General features: G+C 44.2%; 1 protein-coding gene across 1 annotated transcript; it reads left to right on the top strand.

Moving 5' to 3' along the window:
* The first annotated feature begins 184 nt into the window (after positions 1-184).
* On the top strand, positions 185-14382 carry LOC139473367 (polypeptide N-acetylgalactosaminyltransferase 13-like). The gene is made up of 11 exons (XM_071255913.1): positions 185-437; positions 641-794; positions 1441-1607; positions 2007-2171; positions 5148-5358; positions 7097-7214; positions 9846-10037; positions 10438-10566; positions 10911-11006; positions 13167-13316; positions 13642-14382. Exons 1-11 carry the CDS (start codon positions 185-187, stop codon positions 13780-13782), a joined length of 1776 nt encoding a protein of 591 aa, XP_071112014.1. The 3' UTR covers positions 13783-14382.
* The last annotated feature ends 13178 nt before the right edge of the window (positions 14383-27560 follow it).

The following is a 27560-nucleotide window of genomic DNA, read 5'->3' as shown; positions in this document are numbered from 1 at the left end:
TATAATGTGCAAACACCATTTCCCACCTTGATTTTGTCCCCTGTTGAATGTAGGTATGATAATTATATAAATATTAACACAGTGACGTTACGGAAACAAACTGGCAGCACTGCCCGGGAACCTGTGATAACACCTGCCCACGTACAGCGGTGAGGTCGCCAATCGGATTGTCGCTGCGAAGAAGATGCCCCAGCGGTGCCCCTTCTACTTCAAGGTGTTGTACTTCATGGCCGCTCTGTGCTTCCTTGTATTGATACAAGTTGTCATCGTCAGTGAACATTATCCAAGTATTGAATCACACAACAATGTACATTACACTGCATTAGATACACTATCTACAACTGTATCAGAGCCGAGTGACATTGAAGCAGCACTAGAGGCACTTGTGAGGGAGAAACTGGACCAACTGGAAGCACAACGCCCGTCTGACGCTCCCGGTAAGTGGTGGTCAATGACTTTTATAAAGCTACGCCAGATCTTAACGTACATGGAATTTAACATTTTGATATATTTAATATTTGAGTTTTTATGAATGTTCGGTGCTACTGCTAGGGATGCGAGTGAGAGAAGTACCTAATTCTTCACAGTGAAATCAATATTGGAGTTGAGCTTTAATTATAACCTCAACATTTGCCTCTAGGAGAACTGGGCAATGCGGTAACTATCAACCATTCAGTGCTCACTGATGGACAGAGGGCGAAGATTGCGGAAGGATATGAGAAGCATGGTTTTAATGAATATGTCAGCGACATGATTTCCCTCCGCCGTCGAACACCGGACTTCCGGCCGAGCATGTACGTCTCTACACTGCTGGTGAAGTACTGACATGGCGGCCAGGAGTGCCTCCATACATTTAACTCAACAGCGTGTGACTGTGTTCCCCACTGGCATGGTTTGTTTTCACCTGTGTCGGGGTGAAGGGAGAACCCTACTGAGGGACTTAGACTGGTCATAATAAAGGGGTGGTGTGGGGGCGGGGTGGTGGTGTTGGGGGTGAGATTCATCTTAGGACTGTATCATATATTGCTGACCCCCCAAGTTTTGTCACATTTCTAACAAATAATGTTCAAATAAACAAATAAACAAATAACAAATAAATACATGTCCCATTCCCTATCAAGTCTTATCTCTGTTCCTTATGGTGTCGTGGTCCTCTGAATTGTCTGAGGCATCGTCATACAGTCTTCAGGGTTGTCTGCCTGCATCGTGCCACGATCCATATGTCATGGGTTGTAAACCTCTTCCTGATTGTATAATCTTTGGTCAAAACCATATTCTTGCCCATGATTTCCACCAAAGTGACAAAACGTCAAACATGAGCATCAGCTTGGGCTCCCCTCTCACATTCAGCTGATGCGTCATCATGACAACTCCAGTACTAAATCTTACTGAAGAACGACGCGTATGTGATGATACTACCGCCATTGCTTCTCCCGACAGGTGCCGGGGGATAGTGTACCCAGACGACCTGCCCGCCACCAGCATCATCATCTGCTTCCACAACGAGGCTTGGTCCACTCTCATCAGGACAGTGTTCAGCGTCCTCGACAATACACCACAACATCTCCTACAAGAAGTCATCCTCGTGGACGATGCCTCTGACCACCGTGAGCCCATGTCAGACTTAGTTCATTGAAATCAATACATGTTTTCAAACACGGTGCTCCTTCGTTTTAACGTCTCATCCCAGCAACTTTCAATGCGTCGGGGTATGATGATTCGCAATCACCCTCGTTACGGAGCCTGACACCGATATCCATGTAGCCGGCTGTTACGTCCAGCATAGCTTGTTGAGGAGCTGTTCCAACTCGGCATCAATATGGGTCCAACACGGACGTATGCTTTATCTATCCGTGGTCCAAAAAAGCAAGCAAATATGCATTAAACTGTTATTACTATTCCTTTACTGATTTTAGGATGGATTGACTTGTATGTATGTATATATGTGTGTGCATAGAATAGGATATTTTTTGTCACTAATAATCGCGCTATTCTCCCGTCCCTAGCGTCACTGGGTTCCTCGCTGGAGGAGTACCTTCGCCCGCTGCCCAAGGTGAAGCTAGTGAGGGCCTCCTCTAGAGTGGGCTTGATAGGGGCCCGACTACTGGGCGTGGCCGCCGCTACTGCCCCCGTCCTCACCTTCCTTGACTCACACGTGGAGTGTATGAAAGGTAGGGGCATGTTGTCGAGTGTATGAAAGGTGGGGAAATGTAGTGGAGTGTATGAAAGATAGGGGCATGTGGTCGAGTGTATGAAAGGTGGGGAAATGTAGTGGAGTGTATGAAAGGTAGGGGCATATAGTCGAGTGTATGAAAGGTGGAGAAATGTAGTGGAGTGTATGAAAGATAGGGGCATATGGTCGAGTGTATGAAAGGTGGGGAAATGTAGTGGAGTGTATGAAAGGTAGGGGCATGTGGTCGAGTGTATGAAAGGTGGGGAAATGTAGTGGAGTGTCTGAAAGGTGGGGGCATGTGGTCGAGTGTATGAAAGGTGGGGAAATGTAGTGGAGTGTATGAAAGGTAGGGGCATATAGTCGAGTGTATGAAAGGTGGGGAAATGTAGTGGAGTGTATGAAAGGTAGGGGCATATAGTCGAGTGTATGAAAGGTGGGGAAATGTAGTGGAGTGTATGAAAGTTGGGGACATGTAGTGGTGTGTATGAAAGGTGGGGATATGTAGTTGAGTGTATAAAAGTTTGGGACAGGTAGTGGTGTGTATCTAAGGTGGGGATGTGTAGTTGAGTGTATGAAAGGTGGGGACATGTAGTGGTGTGTATCTAAGGTGGGGATGTGTAGTGAAGTGTATGAAAGTTCGGGACATGTAGTAGTGTGTATCTAAGGTGGGGATATGTAGTTAAGTGTATGAAAGGTGGGGACATGTAGTGGTGTGTATCTAAGGTGGGGACATGTAGAGGTGTGTAGGAAAGGAGGAGATATGTAGTGGAGTGTATATAAGGTGGGGAAATGTAGTGGTGTGTATTTATGTTGGGGACATGTAGTGGTGTGTATGAAAGATGGGGACATCTATTGGTGTGTATGAAAGTTGGGGACATGTAGTGGTGCGTATCTAAGGTGGGGATATGTAGTGGAGTGTATGGAAGTTGGAGACATCTAGAGGAGTGTATCTAATGTGGGGACTTGTAGTGGTGTGTATGAAAGGTGGGGATATGTAGTCGAGTGTATTTAAGGTGGGGATATGTAGTGGTGTGTATAAAACTTGGGGACATGTAGTGATGTGTATCTAAGGTGGGGACATGTAGAGGTGTGTATGAAAGGTGGGGACATGTAGTGAAGTGTATTCAAGGTGGGGAAATATAGTGGAGTGTATTTAAGGTGGGGACATGTAGTGAAGTGTATTCAAGGTGGGGAAATGTAGTGGTGTGTATTTAAGTTGGGGACATGTAGTGGTGTGTATGAAAGGTGGGGATATGTACTGGTTTTTATGAAAGGTGGGGATATGTAGTGGAGTGTATAAAGGTCGGGGACAGGTTGTGGTTTTTATGAAAGTTGGGGACATGTACTGGTGTCTATCTAAGTAGGGGATATGTAGTGGAGTGTATGAAAGTTGGGGACATCAATTGGTGTGTATCAAAGGTGGGGAAATGTAGTGGAGTGTATAAAAGTTGGGGACATGTAGTGGTGTGTATCTAAGTTGGGGACATGTTGAGGTGTGTAGGAAAGGAGGGGATATGTAGTGGAGTGTATATAAGGTGGGGAAATGTAGTGGTGTGTATTTATGTTGGGGACATGTAGCGGTGTGTATGAAAGATGGGGACAGGTAGTGGAGTGTATCTAAGGTGGGGAAAATGTAGTGGTGTGTATTAAAGTTTGTGAAAGGTAGTCGTGTGTATGAAAGGTGGGGGCAGGTAGTGGAGCGTATGAAAGTCGGGGACATCTAGTGGAGTGCATGAAGGGTGGGTTACAGGTAGTGGAGTGTATGAAAGGTGGGGACAGGTATTGGTGTGTATGAAAGGTGGGGACAGGTATTGGTGTGTATGAAAGGTGGGGACAGGTATTGGTGTGTATGAAAGGTGGGGACAGGTATTGGTGTGTATGGAAGGTGGGGACATGTAGTGGTGTGTATGAAAGGTGGGGACAGGTAGAGGTGTGTATTAAAGGTGGGGACATGTAGTGGTGTACATGAAAGGTGGGGACAGGTATTGGTGTGTATGAAAGTTGGGGATATGTAGTGGTGTGTATGAAAGGTTGGGACAGGTAGTGGAGTGTATGAAAGGTGGGGAAATGTAGTGGAGTGTATTCAAGTTTTGGACAGGTAGTGGAGTGTATGGAAGGTGGGGATATGTAGTGGTGTGTATGAAAGGTGGGGAAATGTAATGGAGTGTATTCAAGGTGGGGACAGGTAGTGGAGTGTATGAAAGGTGGTGAAATGTAGTCGTGTGTATTTAATGTGGGGACATGTAGTGGTGTGTATGAAAGGTGGGGGCAGGTATTGGTGTGTATGAAAGTTGGGGACATCTATTGGTGTGTATGAAAGTTGGGGACATGTAGTGGTGTGTATGAAAGTTGGGGACATAAAGTGGTGTGTATGAAAGTTGGGGACATGTAGTGGTGTGTATGAAAGTTGGGGACATGTAGTGGTGTGTATGAAAGTTGGGGACATGTAGCGGTGTGTATGTAAGTTTGGGGAGGTAGTGGAGTGTATGAAAGGTGGGGACATCTAGTGGAGTGTATGAAAGGTGGGGACATCTAGTGGAGTGTATGAAGGGTGGGGACAGGTAGTGGTATGTATATAAGGTGGGGACATGTAGTGGTGTGTATGACAGTTGGGGATATGTAGTTGCTGGTATGAAAAGAAGGGACATTCAGGAAGATATAGGTCTTAGTTCGTCGAATCAAACGTGGCGTGTATGCAAGGAGGAAATAATTGCGTTAAATGGACTTTAACTCTTATCTTAATACAATGAGATTGAGAAGACATGTCTAACGTCCTGTGTCGATTCATGGTATAATTTCATAAGAAATAAGGTATTGAACGAATGTTGAAATAAAGGGGCACATGGTAATTCCGACAGTCATTGGTCGGCCCTTCGTTGGTCGTTGATATGTGTTATTGCTATTTGACGGAAAAACCGATATGGGGTTTACTACATGTGTGTCCAGATTTGACAAATGCTGTTATCGTGATCAGATTGGCTGCAACCGATGTTGAGCCGTCTTCGAGTCAGCGACCACCATGTCACATACCCAATTGTCCACATCATCAACTACGTGGACTTCAGCATCGAGGAGGTACAGATTGGAACAAGAGGTTTGTTTCACTGGATGGATCTGAGTTACTTCCCTTACAGAGCTCCTGGTCACGTCCTGAAAAGCAGACTTAGTGCAGCCGATCCCATCAGGTATGTACAAAACAGGGACAGCAGACTTAGTGCGGCGGATCCCATCAGGTATATACAACACAGGGACAGTGGACGTGGTACAGCTGACCTCATCAGGTATATACAACACAGGGACAGTGGACGTGGTACAGCTGACCTCATCAGGTATATACAACACAGGGACAGTGGACGTGGTACAGCTGACCTCATCAGGTATATACAACACAGGGACAGTGGACGTGGTACAGCTGACCTCATCAGGTATATACAACACAGGGACAGTGGACGTGGTACAGCTGACCTCATCAGGTATATACAACACAGGGACAGTGGAGGTAAAGCAGTAGACCTCATCAGGTATGTGCAACACAGGGACAGTGGACGTAGTACAGCTGACCTCATCAGGTATATACATCACAGGGACATTGGACGTGGTACAGCTGACCTCATCAGGTATACACAACGAACGGACAGTGGAAGTAGTACAGTTGACCTCATCAGGTATATACAACACAGGGACAGTGGACGTGGTACAGCTGACCTCATCAGGTATACACAACGAACGGACAGAGGAAGTAGTACAGTGACCTCATCAGGTATATACAACACAGGGACAGTGGACGTAGTACAGCTGACCTCATCAGGTATATACAACACAGGGATAGTGGACGTAGTACAGCTGACCTCATCAGATATATACAACACAGGGACAGTGGACGTGGTACATCGACCTCATCAGATATATACAACACAGGGACAGTGGACGTAGTACAGCTGACCTCATCAGATATATACAACACTGGGATAGTGGACGTAGTACAGCTGACCTCATCAGGTATACACAACGAACGGACAGTGGACGTGGTACATCGACCTCATCAGGTATATACAACACAGGGACAGTGGACATGGTACAGTTGACATCATCAGGTATGTACAACACAGGGACAGTGGACGTGGTGCAGTTGACATCATCAGGTATATACAACACAGGGACAGTGGACGTGGTACAGCTGACCTCATCAGGTATATACAACACAGGGACAGTGGACGTGGTACAGCTGACCTCATCAGGTATATACAACACAGGGACAGTGGACATGGTACAGCTGACCTCATCAGGTATACACAACACAGGGACAGTGGACGTGGTACAGTTGACATCATCAGGTATATACAACACAGGGACAATGAACGTGGTACAGTTGACCTCATCAGGTATATACAACACAGGGACAGTGGACGTGGTACAGTTGACATCATCAGGTATATACAACACAGGGACAATGAACGTGGTACAGTTGACCTCATCAGGTATAAACAACACAGGGACAGTGGACGTGGTACAGTTGACATCATCAGGTATATACAACACAGGGACAATGGACGTGGTACAGCTTTACTCACCAGATATATACAACGCGAAAAGTGGATGTAGTGCAAATTAGTCCATGAGATACATATATAGATACACTCCATAGATGAATAATTCCACCTCGGCTTAATAATCATCATACATACGAAGATAACTTAGAAAAAAAATTCTAATGGATCTGAGTTACTTCCCTTTCAGGTAAAATAATCAAATCGACCTTCTGTCAGAATAAACACGTGGCAAAATGTTGCCTGCATTTAGAGTCTTCAGTGAAGACAATTAAAATTATTGCCGTCAGTACGCGATGATTATTAATGATTCTTCCTCATGTCTTCCCTCGGTCTCAGCCTCATGACCCTGACATATTTGATGTTGAATTTCCAGATCCGCCACAATGCCTGGCGGAATCTTCTCCATGAGCAGACGATACTTCGACCAGCTAGGAGGCTACGACTCGGGCCTCAAGACCTGGGGCAGCGAAAACACAGAACTTTCGTTTAAGGTACATAGAAGTTTCATGTTCAAAACATGAACAGTAATAAGTTTTGATTGAACTTCTTATTGGGCAGGTTTATGTTCAGCTGGAATTTGTTCGCCATGTTTGGTTTTGAAACCATCAAGTGTTTAGGCACCTGAGAGATGTACTACAGCAAGGAAAGTATCAGCCCTTGTTTGATGGTGGCTAGAAATGATACAAACAAAATTTTTTTCGGTTATTCGGTTGCGATGTATTTGGCACGAATATTTTAGGTGCGGTTTGCTAAAGTTATTGCGAATAATGTTTTAAATCAAGGTCATGTCAGAAGGCAACCCGTCATAAGGTTTGTTGAAGCATTTACTGTAAGTCAATGACCCCTTGCACACATGTCCCTTAGGCCGGGCCGTATTCTGATGGTACACTGAAAGGCAAAAGAAACGTCATGTGGATGTATCATATAAATATCTTTATTTTCAAATGCTTATATATGTAAGTAAAGACATCGGAGAAAGTCTGGAGGTAAACTGGTGCCTTTTGATAGTTTGGGATTTTTGAAAAAAATATTTTTTGAGCTTCCTTGCCAACAACTTTGACTTAGACTGAAAATCGCGGTGGTGCTCGTTTCTGGAGCAGATCATGAAAACCGTACAATATTTCTTCACCAGACTTGGCACATAAATAGGTCTAAAGGTAAACTGGTGCCTTTTGATACTTTAGGATTTTGAAAGAAAATGTATAATTCAAGTTTCCCTGGCAACGACTTTGACTTGTTACAGATCTTAAAAACCGTACAATATTTCTTCACCTAACTTGGCATATAAATAGGTCTAGTGGTAAACTAGTGTCTGTTAAGTTTTTTTTCAGTATTTTCAGAAGTGACGTTTCTTTTGCCTTTCAGTGTAGTTGTGCGGCAGCATGTCCCGTATCTCTCCAGCAGCCATTTGCATGCCGTGGTTATTATTCCCCGCTACGAAGTTTAGGAGTTTTTGCGAATGTTTCCTTAGCAAGAGCATAACTTGGAAACCGTTTAAACATTCTACAAAAATATATAAGCAGGGTTGTCCGAGAACCGTTACCATAAATATCTAATTGAGATGTATACCACTTGACAAAGGAACTTGGACAAGGTATATATTGAATTATTGTGAAAACACAATTTACAAGTGGAACCCGAACCAGCATACTTCATTACAGTGCTTGGTGGTAACATGCAATAAAACTGAAACTTGAAGATTTCATTAATGTGCGGACAATGACTCAATTCATTCACTCTCAAACTCACTGCCTTGGAGCTACACTAGAGTTGTTGTTTACTGATCATGCCAGTGCTGTAGCATTCCGGACTCCAGTCTTCTACAGATGATAGATGCTGTACTTCTCAGTATATCTCATGGTGACCCCTACTCTCAATGATCTCTAAGTAAAGTAAGTAAACTCCCTTACTTCTCTGATTTTTGTTTAAGTAATAACACAACTCATTACCAAATACAGTTACGCATTCTATCATAAACTGCAGAAGGCAAAACAACACCAGTAATAACCTTTGAGTGCTGCAATTAGGCCATTTACAAAAAAGGTCCAGTGAAAATAGTTCACAGGAGCTAATGCATTCCACACAACCGGACATGGCGGGGGATATGAGTATTTCATGCTTGTTGAGTTTAGTTTATCTTATGGATTACAAATGATGACAAACTCATCAAAGCAATTCCTGATTTTTTTTTCAATACTATTTATTAACATGTACCATACACTTTGTATTTTAGACTTTAATCTTTCTCATCTACTTTCTCCTCATACCGAACGTCAGATTCACTCCCAGAGCCATACTCTGGAGAAATTATAGAAACTAAACAATAACATAGATTGTGTTTGATGTGGAATATACTTTGGTACTACTGAATCTGTTTGCAGTAGGTGTGGATGTGTAACAGTACTATTGCGCGTGCTTGTTGTAGGTGTGGATGTGTAACGTCACTATTGAGTGTGTTTGTTGTAGGTGTGGATGTGTAACGCTACTATTGAGTGTGTTTGTTGTAGGTGTGGATGTGTAACAGTACTATTGAGTGTGTTTGCAGTAGGTGTGGATGTGTAACAGTACTATTGCGCGTGCTTGTTGTAGGTGTGGATGTGTAACAGTACTATTGAGTGTGTTTGTTGTAGGTGTGGATGTGTAACAGTACTGTTGAGTGTGTTTGTTGTAGGTGTGGATGTGTAACAGTACTAATGAGTGTGTTTGTTGTCGGTGTGGATGTGTAACGTTACTATTGAGTGTGTTTGTTGTAGGTGTGGATGTGTAACAGTACTATTGAGTGTGTTTGTTGTAGGTGTAGATGTGTAACAGTACTATTGAGTGTGTTTGTTGTAGGTGTAGATGTGTAACAGTACTATTGAGTGTGTTTGTTGTAGGTGTGGATGTGTAACAGTACTATTGAGTGTGTTTGTTGTAGGTGTAGATGTGTAACAGTACTATTGAGTGTGTTTGTTGTAGGTGTAGATGTGTAACAGTACTATTGAGTGTGTTTGTTGTAGGTGTAGATGTGTAACAGCACTATTGAGTGTGTTTGTTGTAGGTGTGGATGTGTAACAGTACTAATGAGTGTGTTTGTTGTAGGTGTGGATGTGTAACAGTACTATTGAGTGTGTTTGTTGTAGGTGTGGATGTGTAACGGTTCCATCGAGGTTTTGCCATGCTCAGGCATTGCGCATGTCTTCAGACACATCAATCCAAACCTGGACCACAACTTCTATGACACCATCACGAGGAACGCAATGAGGGTAGCCCACGTTTGGATGGACCAGTATAAATACTTTTTTTTCAACAATTTCATCGAAGATAATCAAATGGTGAGCGTCTTAGGATGTCCATGTATATAAGCATATGTCTCACTATAACGGCTGTATTTTATGTTAACGCCGTGATATAACTTGAAAACTGTTAAAAGCGTCGTGAAACCTAACTCACTCACTCATTCAGTATTTTATGTTAACCTGAAACATGCAGGAGATAAGGGTGTTACCAGCGTGTTTGTTCCTGGTCAAATACGTGAAGAGTCGTAAAATAATTGAAATCCTTCAACCTTTAAAAGTACGTTGGCCGTTTCCCTTTGTTCTGTAGCGTATAAATCTATACCCATCGGAAATCCTATTGACCATCATGTATCAGCGTTAGTAATTAAATGTTAACTGATGTTAACTGGATTAACAATGCCTAGGATCCTAATCATACCCCACATTGTGCCCACAGCCACACTTTGGAGATGTTTCTGACAGAGTATCGCTACGTGAAAGTTTGAAGTGTCACGACTTTGACTGGTACATGCACAACGTGGCCACAGATCTGCATGCTCCCACTGATGCTCTCCATGTGCAGGAGGTACTGTACAGTATGCGTGTTCTGTACCGTCCTATTTCCATAATATTACATAGGCTTACCTCTTTGTGTTCTAAAGGTGCTCGGGTCAGTTGAGCAGGCTAGTGGTTAAAGCGTTCGCTCGTTACGCTGAAGGCCTTGGTTCGATTCCCCACTTGCGTACAATGTGTGAAGGCCAAATCCTGGCGTAAAACAATACTCACTCACTCACATTATGATAGGCCACGACAGGTCCTAGTCACAGCATAGTGTCTAACAGCGCATGTAACAATGCATGTCACAATCTCACTGTTTATGTTACCCGTGAGATGTGTAATACATGTGTAGAAATACAATTTATCTTTCAGATACGCCATAAACGAAAAAGTAATGTTTGCCTTGCACATTCCTTTACCAAGCCAGAAATCCTGGTCGGGGTCTGCGAGGGATTCATGAGACACCAGGTATTATTCACTTCAGAAGGTGTAGTAATGTGCTTTGCCCTTTAGAAGGTGTAGTAATTAGCGTAAGTGTGTTTCCCTTCAGAGGGTGTAGTATTTAGCGTGAGTGCGTTTCCCTTCAGAAGGTGTAGTAATTATCGTATGTACCTTGCTCTTTAGAAGGTGTAGTAATTAGCGTATGTACCTTGTTCTTCAGAAGATGTAGTAATTAGCGTAAGTGCGTTTCCCTTCAGAAGGTGTAGTAATTATCGTATGTACCTTTCTCTTTAGAAGGTGTAGTAATTATCGTATGTACCTTGCTCTTCAGAAGATGTAGTAATTGGCGTATGTACCTTGCTCTTTAGAAGGTGTAGTAATTATCGTATGTACCTTGCTCTTTACAAGATGTAGTAATTAGCGTAAGTGTGTTTCCCTTCAGAAATGTGTAGTAATTATCGTATGTACCTTGCTCTTCAGAAGGTGTAGAAATTAGCGTATGTACCTTGTTCTTCAGAAGATGTAGTTATTAGCGTAAGTGTGTTTCCCTTCAGAAGGTGTAGTAATTAGCGTATGTACCTTGCTCTTTAGAAGGTGTAGTAATTAGGGTATGTACCTTGCTCTTTAGTAGGTGTAGTAATTAGGGTATGTACCTTGCTCTTTAGAAGGTGTAGTAATTAGCGTATGTACCTTGCTCTTTAGAAGGTGTAGTAATTAGCGTATGTACCTTGCTCTTTAGAAGGTGTAGTAATTAGGGTATGTACCTTGCTCTTTAGAAGGTGTAGTAATTAGGGTATGTACCTTGCTCTTTAGAAGGTGTAGTAATTAGCGTATGTACCTTGCTCTTTAGAAGGTGTAGTAATTATCGTATGTACCTTGCTCTTCAGAAGGTGTAGTAATTAGCGTATGTACCTTGCTCTTTAGAAGGTGTAGTAATTAGCATATGTACCTTGTTCTTCAGGAGATGTAGTAAATACCGTGAGTGCGTTTCCCTTCAGAAGGTGTAGTAATTAGCGTATGTACCTTGCTCTTTAGAAGGTGTAGTAATTAGGGTATGTACCTTGCTCTTTAGAAGGTGTAGTAATTAGCGTATGTACCTTGCTCTTTAGAAGATGTAGTAATTAGCGTAAGTGTGTTTCCCTTCAGAAGATGTAGTAATTAGGGTATGTACCTTGCTCTTTAGAAGGTGTAGTAATTAGGGTATGTACCTTGCTCTTTAGTAGGTGTAGTAATTAGGGTATGTACCTTGTTCTTCAGAAGATGTAGTAATTAGCGTAAGTGCGTTTCCCTTCAGAAGGTGTAGTAATTATCGTATGTACCTTGCTCTTTAGAAGGTGTAGTAATTAGCGTATGTACCTTGCTCTTTAGAAGGTGTAGTAATTGGCGTATGTACCTTGCTCTTTAGAAGGTGTAGTAATTAGGGTATGTACCTTGCTCTTTAGAAGGTGTAGTAATTATCGTATGTACCTTGCTCTTTACAAGATGTAGTAATTAACGTAAGTGTGTTTCCCTTCAGAAATGTGTAGTAATTATCGTATGTACCTTGCTCTTTAGAAGGTGTAGTAATTAGGGTATGTACCTTGCTCTTTAGAAGATGTAGTAATTAGCGTAAGTGTGTTTGCCTTCAGAAATGTGTAGTAATTAGGGTATGTACCTTTCTCTTTAGAAGGTGTAGTAATTAGCGTATGTACCTTGCTCTTTAGAAGATGTAGTAATTAGCGTAAGTGTGTTTCCCTTCAGAAATGTGTAGTAATTAGGGTATGTACCTTGCTCTTTAGAAGGTGTAGTAATTAGCGTATGTACCTTGCTCTTTAGAAGATGTAGTAATTAGCGTAAGTGTGTTTCCCTTCAGAAGGTGTAGTAATTATCGTATGTACCTTGCTCTTTAGAAGGTGTAGTAATTAGGGTATGTAGCTTGCTCTTCAGAAGGTGTAGTAATTAGCGTAAGTGCGTGTCCCTTTAGAAGGTGCAGTAATTAGTGTATGTGCGTTGTCGTTCAGTAAGTGTAGTAATTAGAGTATGTGCGTTTGTGCGTTTCCCTTTAAAATGAGTGATACATGACGTACGTGTGTTGTCGTGTAGAAGAAGGTGCGCAATTGGCGTATGTACGTTGCCTTTCAGGGGGAGTGGTAATTGGCGAATGTGCGTTGTCCTTCAGTAGTTGTGATACAAAACGTTGTCCTTTAGAAAGTATGGTACATGGAGGATGCTGGCCGACTGCTTGGAGAGGTCTTGAACGGCAATCAGACGTGGTCCTGTCTGACATTGAAAGACGGCATGGTGACGTCAGAGGCGTGTTTGAAAGGACTGAAGCGACAACAGTGGCAATACACCCCGGTATGTAATGTGACCCTTGTAACTACATCAAAATAATAAGCTGAATTCTCACAGATATAGGATGTTTTCCATCAGTGGGCAGGTATGGTGTAACACTGCCCTGAGCAATATTGCCACTGTATCTTTTCCGGAGACACGAATAATTACCTTCAAGCGTTACAATTATTTCATGTGTAGCCATTGATACTACATCACTGTACTTGTGTGATGTCTATGGTTAGAGTAGGAAGTATAGGAATATGCTTTCCATCCGCAGCTCTCTCTAACTTATGTTTTTTTCTGAATGGCTCTAGGAATAATAACACGTTGCCTTTGTTTTGTGAAGGCGATGACAATACGCCACGTTGAGGTGGACAAGTGTGTCACCTTGGAGGACAGAGATACACTCTCCTTGCATACATGCACACAAGGAAGTTCTCAAGTCTGGGAAATGAAGACGTTTGTCCATCAAGCATTCGGAAAATAATATAATTTAATTATCTCGAGGAACTATATCGGTAACAAGACACTCAAACACAAGTCAATCGGATATTGAACATGGGAAGTGCTGAAGCTGGCCTGTACACAGCATTGGATACATTCTACCCATGCATTATTGGTGTATTGTCGATATATATACCTCGTATATGCACAGAAGATTATATGCAAATAGTTACACCATCACCCCGGGATAGCACGAGGTACTGCATAAGAAAGTACACTTCCCCAATCGAAGGGTCTTCTGTGGGATCTCATCTGAGGGTGAATATCTGCATAAGACGGCAGTATATTTTTTTCCATGTCATTAGGCAGTCTGACAAATGGCTTTGACAGTTCACCCCAGTTTTATGCAATCGTAGAGCTACTACATCTTCTTTAACAAAGGTAGCCCTACCATGGCTCCTGCTACTGATTGACGAGATACTGGGCTGGGCTACTGCAATCAGAAATGTCACAGAACAACGAGTAAGTCAATCATCAACTCCACTAAGTGTAATAAGTTCAGCTATACTCAACATCAAATGTTACTGTGATCATATCAATCAACTGTGTATATGTTATAACTATGATGATATTGACATTCTGGCTTTACCAATTGATCAATATTCCAATTATGTAACAATAAACTGTTTATCATGACATTGTAACTTGAGGTATAAGTTCCCCCTCAAATTCCAGCGTTCAACTGCTGTAATCGCTTATAAATTAAAATTTCAAACATATTTTGAGAGCCCATTGGGTTCATCTTAAACCAAACTAAACACCACAACGGTTGAAATCTTCAAAGTAAAGCAGAATACGTTTGCATGATCTGTCTCCAACAGAATCCCTCAATGATGACTAACACCACTATCATAGTGACGACTACACAGATCTTGTCAGTTGTTTCAGTTGATTCAGGTGGTCACGTTTTGAGGCTTTAAAAGGGCATTATAATAGCCTCATTTGGCCAACTGGAAATGGGAAATGATCAAGTTACTGAAAACTGAATTTTAAAAACAAATTAACAGACATTTTCAAAGGTCTGACAACTAACCTGTTTTCTATCTTACACTTACAAATGTTGGACTGGTATCACTAGCATATTTAAGTACGGAATTATAAGTAAAATGAACGGAAAACGTAAATTCTTCAAACTTGAAGAGAAAATATGTCTATGAGCAAGTCTGTGACCCACTGTGAATGTTTCAAACGTACATGCGTCAAAGACTTTATCATGTTCAAACATTACTAAAGATTTCATGAAAACTTTTCAAATACAACCTTATCGACACATTGTAGACCAGAGGAATACATTCAGTGTTTAATTCCCAACCATGTCAGTGTTGAAACGAATGAACACAACGGAGAGCTTCAAGTTAACATTTTCTGAAAGATTTCTTAAATTATGCATATAACATGGTCTCCTACCATGTCATGACCTTTGGAGGTGACTGTGAAAACATTGTGGATCAGGTACCAGGAATAATACAATATTTCCATGAACCAGTGCTGCTGTCCTAGTTTTGTGTGTACTGTATTGGGATGTCTATTGCCGAAAGTGAGCCAGCTGAATTTCGTCTAAACAGACAGTGCTACAAGCGAGACATCTACAGGAGGAAGGCAAGGGGTTCACAAACATGCTTGACCAAAAAAGATATTTTTGATGTTAACAGATTATTATTAAGTAAATCCTGTCCCCACTATGCCCCAAGGTATGGCACATCGCGGTGCACGCCGGATCCCACTTTGTGGAATGCTGACTCTAGTGGCTACGTGCGTAATCCTGTACTTGACGTTCACCAGGAAAAAGTTAGTTCTGAACAATGATGGCTCCACGTGCAGACGTTATATCCTTAAGGTATGGGACACAGAAGCTCATGAAATACTGGCATGTTCTTAAAAACACACTCACTTTATTGTCTTTCACAATGGTTCTGTTGGGGCAGAGAAACAGCAATATCCTGTCCGCCGTTTTAGTTTGTCCACGCCTCTAAACATCGATGTTCGTATCGGCCCGGGTTTCAGTGACTTTATAGATCCTGCGAACACGTTGAGGTATTGTTCGTAAATTGAATATAACGCTATTCGGAAAATGTATAATTATATAATACAGGGACGGGTGTCACTAAGGAAATAGCCCACTATCAAAGCCAAATAGCATTGTGTTTAAGAATTATTGTTGTTTTCTTTGGGAAAAAGATACATTAACATAATATAACAATGAATGAATGAATATGCACAAATGCATTGTAACAGAGCCGCTCGAATGTCACATCACTCGGGGTGTCACATAGAGATTGTGACCAATGAGTGAAAAATTGGACAATGCTACCCGTGTTGTATCTCTGGTAATCACATGAACAAACACTTTTGTGATTCTTACCCTTGATGACCCTGAAAGTGCACGTACATCTCGGTCATTGCATGCATAAAATCACATGACTGAGAATTTCATCACACACCACAGTACACGTGGGACCGAGTCGATTCAAAAACAGAGTAAATCGTTGAAGTGTTTTAACTGTGAAAACCAACTTTTTTGACGGCCAAACATCGTAAACGTTATCCCAAGTCTATCTGAAAATGAACGATCACGTGCAACTTGTATGCTCAACATTGTGGTTAGGCGTTTTGGTGTTCATCGTAACACCGTACAGGCATTCTGGGGTCAGTACCAACCGACTGAAAAAGCAGGGGCCAACCACGAGAAACGTCACTGCACGTCCAGTTTTGGTGCCATATCATCGAACTGTACGCCTGACATGGTCAAGACAACATCTGAGGTTCTGGGTTACAGGACTGGAGGTTAGTTATCTTAACGGATGAATCGAGGTGTCATTTTGAGGGACGGAACGTTACGGTAACGTGTGTGTTAAGTGGTCTGCACTCGGTGGTGTGAGCGTGATGGTGTGGGGAGGCATTACTATACATCAAAGGACGTCATCCCGTTTCTTCAGACCAATGGACGTCAAGACCCTTGCATACGACAACATGAACCACATCTCCACACTCCCTGCTGTTTCGCCAGATCTGTCACCCATGTCGAACATGTATAGGATGAACGCCAACTTCCAATCCAACCGGTGACGTTGGTTAAACTACGACCGACGATAGTCCAGATCTGGAATGATATCCTTCATGCAGTCCCTAAACCATCTTGTGTCGCCAATAAGACGGGGCTGTCAAGCTTGTGTCAGTGTTAATGGTGGCTATAGTGAGTGAGTGAGTTGAGTGAGTGAGTGAGTATTCCAGATATATCACGGCGTGTAAGCTTAATGTGGGAGGTAAGCCCGAAGTGATGCAGATCTCAGACCTTTACTACTTCGGTGAAACCCACGAGCACGGGTATGGTGCAGTGAGTGAGTTAAATTTTACATCACATCGGCAATATTTCAGCCATATAGCGATGGGTATGGTGCAGAAAAACCTAGAAACATAATCGGGGCGAACCGGGATTCGAACCCACAATCATAGGTTTCTGGTGTGCTCAAAGGACGCAACTGAGGCCTGAGACAACTGGGCCAGTGCCCCATAATGTTGGTTATACCCCACACTGAACTGAAAATTGACCCCACGCCATTCTCAGCCTGATGAATTCAAGTTTCATGGATATCAATATATTGTTCTGTCGCAAAATCGTTCTTTGTGTGCGTTTATTTATTATTTCCCATGATAGTCATTAAAGCAAATGAACTGTTTTCCACCAGTATATCTTGTTTGGGTACACGAACATATGCCAAGCTTTCAGAAAAACCTGAGACCTGACATACACATGTGTGCTATATTATGGGTCTCATATTTATGAACCTTCGAAGCTATAACTTCTATACTATACAGCATTACTTTCAAAGCTGATAATCAACGATGATACATTTTACAAGATATCTGATATACAGGAAACAACACTTGGCTTTGTATTTGTTTAGATACTTCACCATACTTTCCAAAGCTGTCAATTATAGATTTTTCTGTACATCATAACTACAACGTATGAATGCACGTTCTACAAGAATTTTCACCAATTCAGTGTATGTAGAAACTATGCAAATGATACAATAATATGTAAGTATAAAAAAAACCCAAACTACTTATAAATAAATGAAAAACAACCATGTCCCTTACATGAAAAGTCTAACTAGATTAATGTAAATTGGTTTGAGCTTTACATGTCCCAAACGTTATATATATGTCATGCGGGGACCGACCCTCTATGTGGTGAAAACACCTTCACCGACTGCTGGGATCGACCTTCTATGTGATGTAAACACCTTCACTGACTGCGGGGACAGACCCTCTATGTGGTGACAACACCTCCACCGACTGCGGGGACAGACCCTCTATGTGGTGAAAACACCTTCACTGACTGCTGGGACAGACCCTCTATTTGGTGAAAACACCTTCACCGACTGCTGGGACCGAACCTCTATGTGGTGAAAACACCTTCACCGACTGCTGGGACCGACCCTCTATGTGGCGAAAACACCTTCACTGACTGCTGGGACCGACCCTCTATGTGGTGAAAACACCTTCACCGACTACGGGGACCGACCCTCTATGTGGTGAAAACACCTTCACAGACTGCTGGCACCGACCCTCTATGTAGTGAAAACACCTTCACTGACTGCTGGGACCGACCCTCTATGTGGTGAAAAACCTTCATCGACTGCTGGGACCGACCCTCTATGTGATGTAAACATCTTCAAAGACTGATGAGATGGACCCTTTATGTGATGTAAACACCTTCAATGACTGCGGGGATAGACCCTCTATGTGGTGAAAACACCTTCAACGACTGCGGGGACAGACCCTCTATGTGATGTAAACACCTTCACTGACTGTTGGGACAGACCCTCTATGTGGTGAAGAGACCTTCACTGACTGCTGGGACCGACCCCCTATGTGATGTAAACACCTTCACTGACTGCTGGGATCAACCCTCTATGTGGTGTAAACACCTTCACTGACTGTGGGAACAGACCTTTTATGTGGTGAAAACACCTTCACTGACTGCAGGGAGAGACCCCCTATGCGATGTAAACACCTTCACTGACTGCTGGGATCGACCCTCTATGTGGTGAAAAACCTTCATCGACTGCTGGGACAGACCCTCTATGTGATGTAAACACCTTCACTGAGTGCTGGGATCGACCCTCTATGTAGTAAAAAAACACCTTCACTGACTGCGGGGACAAACCCTCTATGTGATGTAAACACCTTCACAGACTGCTGGGATCTACCCTCTATGTGATGTAAACACCTTCACCGACTGCTGGGACCGACCCTCTATGTGATGTAAACACCTTCACCGACTGCTGGGACAGTACCTCTATGTGGTGAAATCACCTTCACTAACTGCGGGGACAGACCCTCTATGTGATGTAAACACCTTCACTGACTGCTGGGACAGTACCTCTATGTGGTGAAAACACCTTCACTAACTGCGGGGACAGACCCTCTATGTGATGTAAACACCTTCACTGAGTGCTGGGATCGACCCTCTATGTAGTAAAAAAACACCTTCACTGACTGCTGGGACAGACCCTCTATGTGATGTAAACACCTTCACCGACTGCTGGGATCTACCCTCTATGTGATGTAAACACCTTCACCGACTGCTGGGACCGACCCTCTATGTGGCGAAAACACCTTCACCGACTGCTGGGATCTACCCTCTATGTGATGTAAACACCTTCACTGACTGCGGGGACAGTACCTCTATGTGATGTAAACACCTTCACTGAGTGCTGGGATCGACCCTCTATGTAGTAAAAAAACACCTTCACTGACTGCAGGGACAGACCCTCTATGTAATGTAAACACCTTCACAGACTGCTGGGATCTACCCTCTATGTGATGTAAACACCTTCACCGACTGCTGGGACCGACCCTCTATGTGGCGAAAACACCTTCACCGACTGCTGGGATCTACCCTCTATGTGATGTAAACACCTTCACTGACTGCGGGGACAGTACCTCTATGTGATGTAAACACCTTCACTGAGTGCTGGGATCGACCCTCTATGTAGTAAAAAAACACCTTCACTGACTGCTGGGACAGACCCTCTATGTGATGTAAACACCTTCACTGACTGCTGGGACAGTACCTCTATGTGGTGAAAACACCTTCACTAACTGCGGGGACAGACCCTCTATGTGATGTAAACACCTTCACTGAGTGCTGGGATCGACCCTCTATGTAGTAAAAAAACACCTTCACTGACTGCTGGGACAGACCCTCTATGTGATGTAAACACCTTCACCGACTGCTGGGATCTACCCTCTATGTGATGTAAACACCTTCACCGACTGCTGGGACCGACCCTCTATGTGGCGAAAACACCTTCACCGACTGCTGGGATCTACCCTCTATGTGATGTAAACACCTTCACTGACTGCGGGGACAGTACCTCTATGTGATGTAAACACCTTCACTGACTGCTGGGATCGACCCTCTATGTAGTAAAAAAACACCTTCACTGACTGCAGGGACAGACCCTCTATGTAATGTAAACACCTTCACAGACTGCTGGGATCTACCCTCTATGTGATGTAAACACCTTCACCGACTGCTGGGACCGACCCTCTATGTGATGCAAACACCTTCACTGACTGCTGGGACAGTACCTCTATGTGGTGAAAACACCTTCACTAACTGCGGGGACAGACCCTCTATGTGATGTAAACACCTTCACTGACTGCGGGGACAGTACCTCTATGTGGTGAAAACACCTTCACTAACTGCGGGGACAGACCCTCTATGTGATGTAAACACCTTCACTGAGTGCTGGGATCGACCCTCTATGTAGTAAAAAAACACCTTCACTGACTGCTGGGACAGACCCTCTATGTGATGTAAACACCTTCACCGACTGCTGGGATCTACCCTCTATGTGATGTAAACACCTTCACCGACTGCTGGGACCGACCCTCTATGTGGCGAAAACACCTTCACCGACTGCTGGGATCTACCCTCTATGTGATGTAAACACCTTCACTGACTGCGGGGACAGTACCTCTATGTGATGTAAACACCTTCACTGAGTGCTGGGATCGACCCTCTATGTAGTAAAAAAACACCTTCACTGACTGCGGGGACAGACCCTCTATGTGATGTAAACACCTTCACAGACTGCGGGGACAGACCCTCTATGTGATGTAAACACCTTCACCGACTGCTGGGATCTACCCTCTATGTGATGTAAACACCTTCACCGACTGCTGGTACCGACCCTCTATGTGGCGAAAACACCTTCACCGACTGCTGGGATCTACCCTCTATGTGATGTAAACACCTTCACTGACTGCGGAGACAGTACCTCTATGTGATGTAAACACCTTCACTGAGTGCTGGGATCGACCCTCTATGTAGTAAAAAAACACCTTCACTGACTGCGGGGACAGACCCTCTATGTGATGTAAACACCTTCACAGACTGCGGGGACAGACCCTCTATGTGATGTAAACACCTTCACAGACTGCTGGGATCTACCCTCTATGTGATGTAAACACCTTCACCGACTGCTGGGACCGACCCTCTATGTGGCGAAAACACCTTCACCGACTGCTGGGATCTACCCTCTATGTGATGTAAACACCTTCACTGACTGCGGGGACAGACCCTCTATGTGATGTAAACCCCTTCACAGACTGCTGGGATAGACCTTCTATGTGATGTTAACACCTTCACCGACTGCTGGGATCGACCCTCTATGTGGTGAAAACACCTTCACCGACTGCGGGGACAGACCCTCTATGTGGTGAAAACACCTTCACTGACTGCGGGGACAGACCCTCTATGTGATGTAAACCCCTTCACAGACTGCTGGGATAGACCTTCTATGTGATGTAAACACCTTCACTGAGTGCTGGGATCGACCCTCTATGTAGTAAAAAAACACCTTCACTGACTGCGGGGACAGACCCTCTATGTGGTGAAAACACCTTCACCGACTGCGGGGACAGACCCTCTATGTGATGTAAACACCTTCACAGACTGCTGGGATCTACCCTCTATGTAGTAAAAAAACACCTTCACTGACTGCGGGGACAGACCCTCTATGTAGTAAAAAAACACCTTCACAGACTGCTGGGATCGACCCCCTTTGTGATGTAACCACCTTCACTGACTGCTGGGATCGACCCTCTATGTGGTGAAAACACCTTCACTGACTGCGGGGACAGACCCTCTATGTGATGTAAACACCTTCACTGACTGCGGGGACAGACCCTCTATGTGATGTAAACACCTTCACTGACTGCGGGGACAGACCCTCTATGTGGTGAAAACACCTTCACTGACTGCGGGGACAGACCCTCTATGTGATGTAAACACCTTCACTGACTGCGGGGACAGACCCTCTATGTGATGTAAACACCTTCACGGACTGCGGGGACAGACCCTCTATGTGGTGAAAACACCTTCACTGACTGCGGGGACAGACCCTCTATGTGATGTAAACACCTTCACTGACTGCGGGGACAGACCCTCTATGTGGTGAAAACACCTTCACTGACTGCTTGGAGAGACCCTCTATGTGGTGAAAACACCTTCACTGACTGCTGGGACAGACCCTCTATGTGGTGTCAACACCTTCACTGACTGCGGGGACAGACCCTCTATGTGATGTAAACACCTTCACTGACTGCGGGGACAGACCCTCTATGTGGTGAAAACACCTTCACTGACTGCTTGGAGAGACCCTCTATGTGGTGAAAACACCTTCACTGACTGCTGGGACAGACCCTCTATGTGGTGTCAACACCTTCACTGACTGCTGGGACAGACCCTCTATGTGATGTAAACACCTTCACTGACTGCTGGGACAGACCTTCTATGTGATGTAAACACCTTCACCGACTGCTGGGACAGACCCTCTATGTGGTGTCAACACCTTCACTGACTGCGGGGACAGACCCTCTATGTGGTGTCAACACCTTCACTGACTGCGGGGACAGACCCTCTATGTGGCGAAAACACCTTCACCGACTGCTTGGAGGGACCCTCTATGTGGTGAAAACACCTTCACTGACTGCTTGGAGGGACCCTCTATGTGGTGAAAACACCTTCACTGAGTGCTGGGATCGACCCTCTATGTGATGGAAACATCTTCACTGGCTGCGGGACAGACCCTCTGTGTGATGTAAACACCTTCACAGACTGCTGGGATCTACCCTCTATGTGATGTAAACACCTTCACTGACTGCTGGGACAGACCCTCTATGTGGTGAAAACACCTTCACTGACTGCTTGGAGAGACCCTCTATGTGATGAAAACACCTTCACTGACTGCTGGGACTGACCCTCTATGTGATGTCAACACCTTCACGGACTGCTTGGATATACCTTCTATGTGACGTAAACACCTTCACAGACTTCTTGGACCGACCTAAAATGTAATGCAAACACCTTCACCGGCTATGGGTCTGACCTGTTTTTGTGACGTAAACAGTTACACCGGCTGTTGGACCGACCTCTCTTTATAATGTAAACACCTTCACCGGCTGTGGGTCCGACCTCTCTTTGTGATGTAAACACTTATACCGGCTGCTGAGACCGACCCTCTATATAATGTAGACACCTTCACCGGCTGTGCGACCGACCCTCTATGTGATGTAAACACCTTCACCGGCTGTGGGGCAGACCTCTCAGTGTGATGTAAACACTTATACCGGCTGTTTGGCCGACCCTGTTTTGTAAATGTAAACACTTCTCCCTCGGGAAACTGGGAGGTCATTAACACGCTTTGGAAAATAAATACCATACCATACACACACAGATAACACTTTACGATCTATATCTCGTACATATGTGATGGGAATATGTGGGTGTGGGGGGATGGGGGGAATGGGGTGGGGTGGGGCGGGTGGGTGAGATTTCATCAGTTATTATATTGATTTTCTTTTTAGATATAATAAACTGAAATATGTTACCCTACCCCCACCTCAGCTTTCTCCCCCCCCCCCCCCCCACGTCAACCCCCCCCCCTCCCCCCCTCCTCACCTCCCTACCCTTGGGTCTAGTGAACGCAGACACTGCTGATTGAAACGGAAACAAGCTCCATACTGAGGAGATATGCAGGGCCTGCCACCATGCACATTCCAGACGCTGCATTCGCAGAGCGCTTCGCGGGCTCCGTTTGGTTTCTTCAGATCTCTCCGGTATGCGTTGCAAGTGTAAATGTTTCAAATGGCATTTGTATTTCAGCAGTATATCCTGGATAGCTTCAAGTGCCAAACGTCATTACCTGTTCCCCTGAGAAAGTAGCCACCTTATCACCTCTATTCCTATACATTTCAGATATAGAAAGTTGCAAGGCCTGCTAGTTGTAAGCAGAGACCATATAATAGATCTATTATATGGTCTCTGTTGTAAGCTTGTCTTCTCAAGTTTATTCCTATAAATTCAAAATAAGGAGGCTACAAGTCTCTTGGAGGAGATGTGTTTATTTTAGCTAGTGTACTATCGGTTATTCCTATAAAGATTAAGAAAGCCGCATTCCTCGTGGGGGAACAGATGCTGTTGAAACTAGTCTTCACTTTTTTATTCCCATAAATCCCAGATTAAGAAAGATGCAAGTCACTGTGTTAACTAGTCTTTGTTTTACAGGGATATGAAAGTTTGGATTCAGATGGAGCAAGAACATTAATATAGTTATAAATGCTATTCCTGTCGATTGGACTGATATTTTACGTAGTTACTGAATCAGCTGATTTGTATCTGTGTTTGAAACTTACGCTGTTGTTGAATTTCCTTACGAGTTGATGTGCAACTGATAATTGATGACTTAATGTACACGAGGCCAACACTGACCTATAGTTAAATCGTTTTCTGTCATTTGGCTTAAAGAGAGGAGACGCAAGATAGCATGTACCGTGGCACTGACGATATTGAACCGGGTTCATCGCCTGGAAGTTCCTATGTAACAATACATTTACCCCGTGGGATAACAATCAAGCTAGTAATACATAACAACAGTCACCCACATTCAGTCGCGCGTACGATCAGGGGTAGCGGGGCCGCCATGTCCATGGTGTTATATACAACGAATTGAGTGACCAGGTAGATTTGCGAAATCGTCTGTGCCTCAGGCCTCCTCTACAACCGCAAAGTGGTTTTGTGGGGGCTCTGTAAACAGAAAAAGCATTCTCCCGGAGGTATAACGTCATTGCATGCTACCTCGAGCAAAACACTCCTGTGTTCAATTATGAACAACAAGGGTTATGTAATTCTAGGATAACTGTTCTCCAAGTGGGATATTACTCATGGATGTAACAACATGCCTGATTGATCTTGTTCAATGGAAAGAAGCCTTTATAAACAAGACAGGATTGACATATGGCTTTTAAATTCTTTATTCTGTCAATGCGACATTTTGGTACAGATGCTAGTACCTGCATCAACCCAGAATCAGAATAGGAACGTTGCATTGACAGAGTAAAGACGTTGAAATACATGTCAACCCTGACTTCATTTATACTAAGGCTCCTACATGGCACTTGAAGATATAATAGGAGTTGGATGTATGGGGAGGGGGATACAGTGTAGATGGCATTACGCTGACGCATATAGCATATCGACAATAAGGATGCTTCCCCCATGGCATCCCTAGAACGTACAGACACTTCAAAGATAAGATTTCATCCTCAGTGGACTTGATGAGAATTCTTTCACTACAGACCGAGATATTCTTCGCCCACGCCCACTCAGGGTGGCATTGTCTGGATGTTAACGTTGTCTCGCCTAAACATGAACACGTGCATCGCAGATCCGCATACTGTGGACCTGAAACCGCCAATGAGGACGGACAAATCCTCACGTGTACTCAGTTAAAGGCTGGAATATCTGACACAACATATGTGATTGAGTAAGTGAGTGAGTGGAAGGGAAGGCAAGGGAAGCTTGTCAGTGAGTGAGTTAGGAGAAGGGAGAGGAAGGGAAGGGAAGGTAGCAAGTGAGTGAGTGAGTTAGGAGAAGGAAAAGGAAGAGAAGGGAAGGTAGCAAGTGAGTGAGTGAGTTAGAAGGAAAGGGAAGAGAAGGGAGGGTAGCGAACGCAGTGAATGAGTGAGTGAAAGAAGGGGAGGGAAGGTAGCGAGCAAGTGAATGAGTGAGTTAGGAAAAGGGAAAGGAAGGGAAGGGAGCGAGCGAGTGAGTTAGAAGGGAAAGGATGGGAAGGGAACGAGCGAGCGAGCGAGTAGAGGGAAAGAGTGAAAGAAGGAGAGGGAAGGGAAGGGAAGGGAAGGGAAGGGAAGGGAAGGGAAGGGAAGGTAGCAAGTAAGTGAGTGAGTTAGAAGGGAAAGGAAGGGAAAAGAAGGTAGTGAGCAAGTGAGTGAGTGAGTGAAGGAAGGAAGGAAGGAAGGGGAAGGAAGGTAGCGAGCGCAGTGAGTGAGTGAGTGAAAGAAGGGAAGGGAAGGTAGCGAGCAAGTGAGTGAGTGAGTTAGGAGAAGGGAAGTGAAGGGAAGGTAGCGAGCGAGTGAGTGAGTAAGTTAGGAACAGGGAAGGGAAGGTAGCGAGCGCAGTGAGTGAGTGAGTGAGTGAGTGAAAGAAGGGAAGGGAAGGTAGCGAGCAAGTGAGTGAGCGAGTTAGGAGAAGGGAAGGGAAGGTAGCAAGTAAGTGAGTGAGTTAGAAGGGAAAGGAAAGGAAGAGAAGGTAGCGAGCAAGTGAGTGAGTGAGTGAAGGAAGGAAGGAAGGAAGGAAGGAAGGGAGGAAGGAAGGAAGGAAGGAAGGAAGAAAGAAAGGAAGGAAGGAAGGGAGGAAGAAGGGAGGCAGGAAGGAAGCGAGGGAGGGAGGGAGGGAGGAAGGAAGGAAGGAAGGAAGGAAGGGAGGAAGGAAGGGAGGAAGGAAGGAAGGAAGGAAGGTAGCGAGCAAGTGAGCAAAGGAAAGAAGGGAAGGGAGGGTAGTGAGCGCTTTGAGTGAGTTAGGAGAAGGGAAAGGAAGGGAAGGGAAGGTAGCGAGCGAGTGTGTGAGTGAGTGAAGGAAGGGAGGGAAGGGAAGGGAAGGTAGCGAGCAAATGAGTGAACGAGTTAGAAGAAGTGAAGGGAAGGGAAGGTAACAAGTAAGTGAGTGAGTTAGAAGGGAAAGGAAGGGAAGAGAAGGTAGCGAGTAAAGGAGTGAGTGAGTGAGTGAGTGAGTGAAGGAAGGAAGGAAGGAAGGAAGGGGAAGGTTGCGATCGAGTGAGTGAGTGAGTTAGGAGAAGGGAAGGGAAGGTAGCGAACGAGAGAGTGAGTGAGTTAGGAGAAGGGAAGGGAAGGGAAGGTAGCGAACGAGAGAGTGAGTGAGTTAGGAGAAGGGAAGGGAAGGGAAGGTAGCGAGCGAATGAGTGAGAGAGTTAGGAGAAGGGAAAGGAAGGAAGAGAAGCTAGCGGGCGAGTGAGTGAGTGAGTGAAGGAAGGGAAGGGATTGCAGTGAATGAGCGAGTGAGTAAGTAAGTAGATAGGGTAAGGTAAGGAGGTAATAACAAAGTGTTGTTTTTGGTTCCGGCCATTAGCGGTTTCCTTTAGTTGAAACGCTTATAACGCACCCCGGTGATAACGAAAAAATTATAATTAATTCCTGTCCATTCGTCTTCCTTTAAAAAAATCGAAACCTTCATATCTCATAATCAATATTATTTATTGGTATTTCTTTGATAAAATGAATTATAGACATAATAAAACACATTCACAATATACTACTCAAAGTTTGCTAAGGATCACCACTTCGAAAGATCATACGTCAAATTGTACGCATCTGTTGAATTCGCCAAAGACAATATGGCGTGAAGACATGTTTAATGGAGTCCTTGCC

This window comes from Haliotis cracherodii, unplaced genomic scaffold (genome assembly GCF_022045235.1).
Source record: "Haliotis cracherodii isolate W230 unplaced genomic scaffold, xgHalCrac1.p SCAF_28, whole genome shotgun sequence".
NCBI classification, from domain to species: Eukaryota; Metazoa; Mollusca; class Gastropoda; order Lepetellida; family Haliotidae; genus Haliotis; species Haliotis cracherodii.
The sequence above is the reverse complement of the archived record's forward strand: the minus strand, read 5'-3'. Positions and strand labels throughout refer to the sequence as shown.

Coding starts and splice junctions, on each gene's coding strand:
- LOC139473367 (XM_071255913.1), top strand. CDS start 185: ATGCCCCAGCGGTGCCCCTTCTACTTCAAGGTGTTGTACTTCATGGCC. Junction 795..1,440: donor CCGGACTTCCGGCCGAGCAT/GTACGTCTCTAC, acceptor TTCTCCCGACAG/GTGCCGGGGGATAGTGTACC. Junction 11,007..13,166: donor AGGGATTCATGAGACACCAG/GTATTATTCACT, acceptor GTTGTCCTTTAG/AAAGTATGGTACATGGAGGA.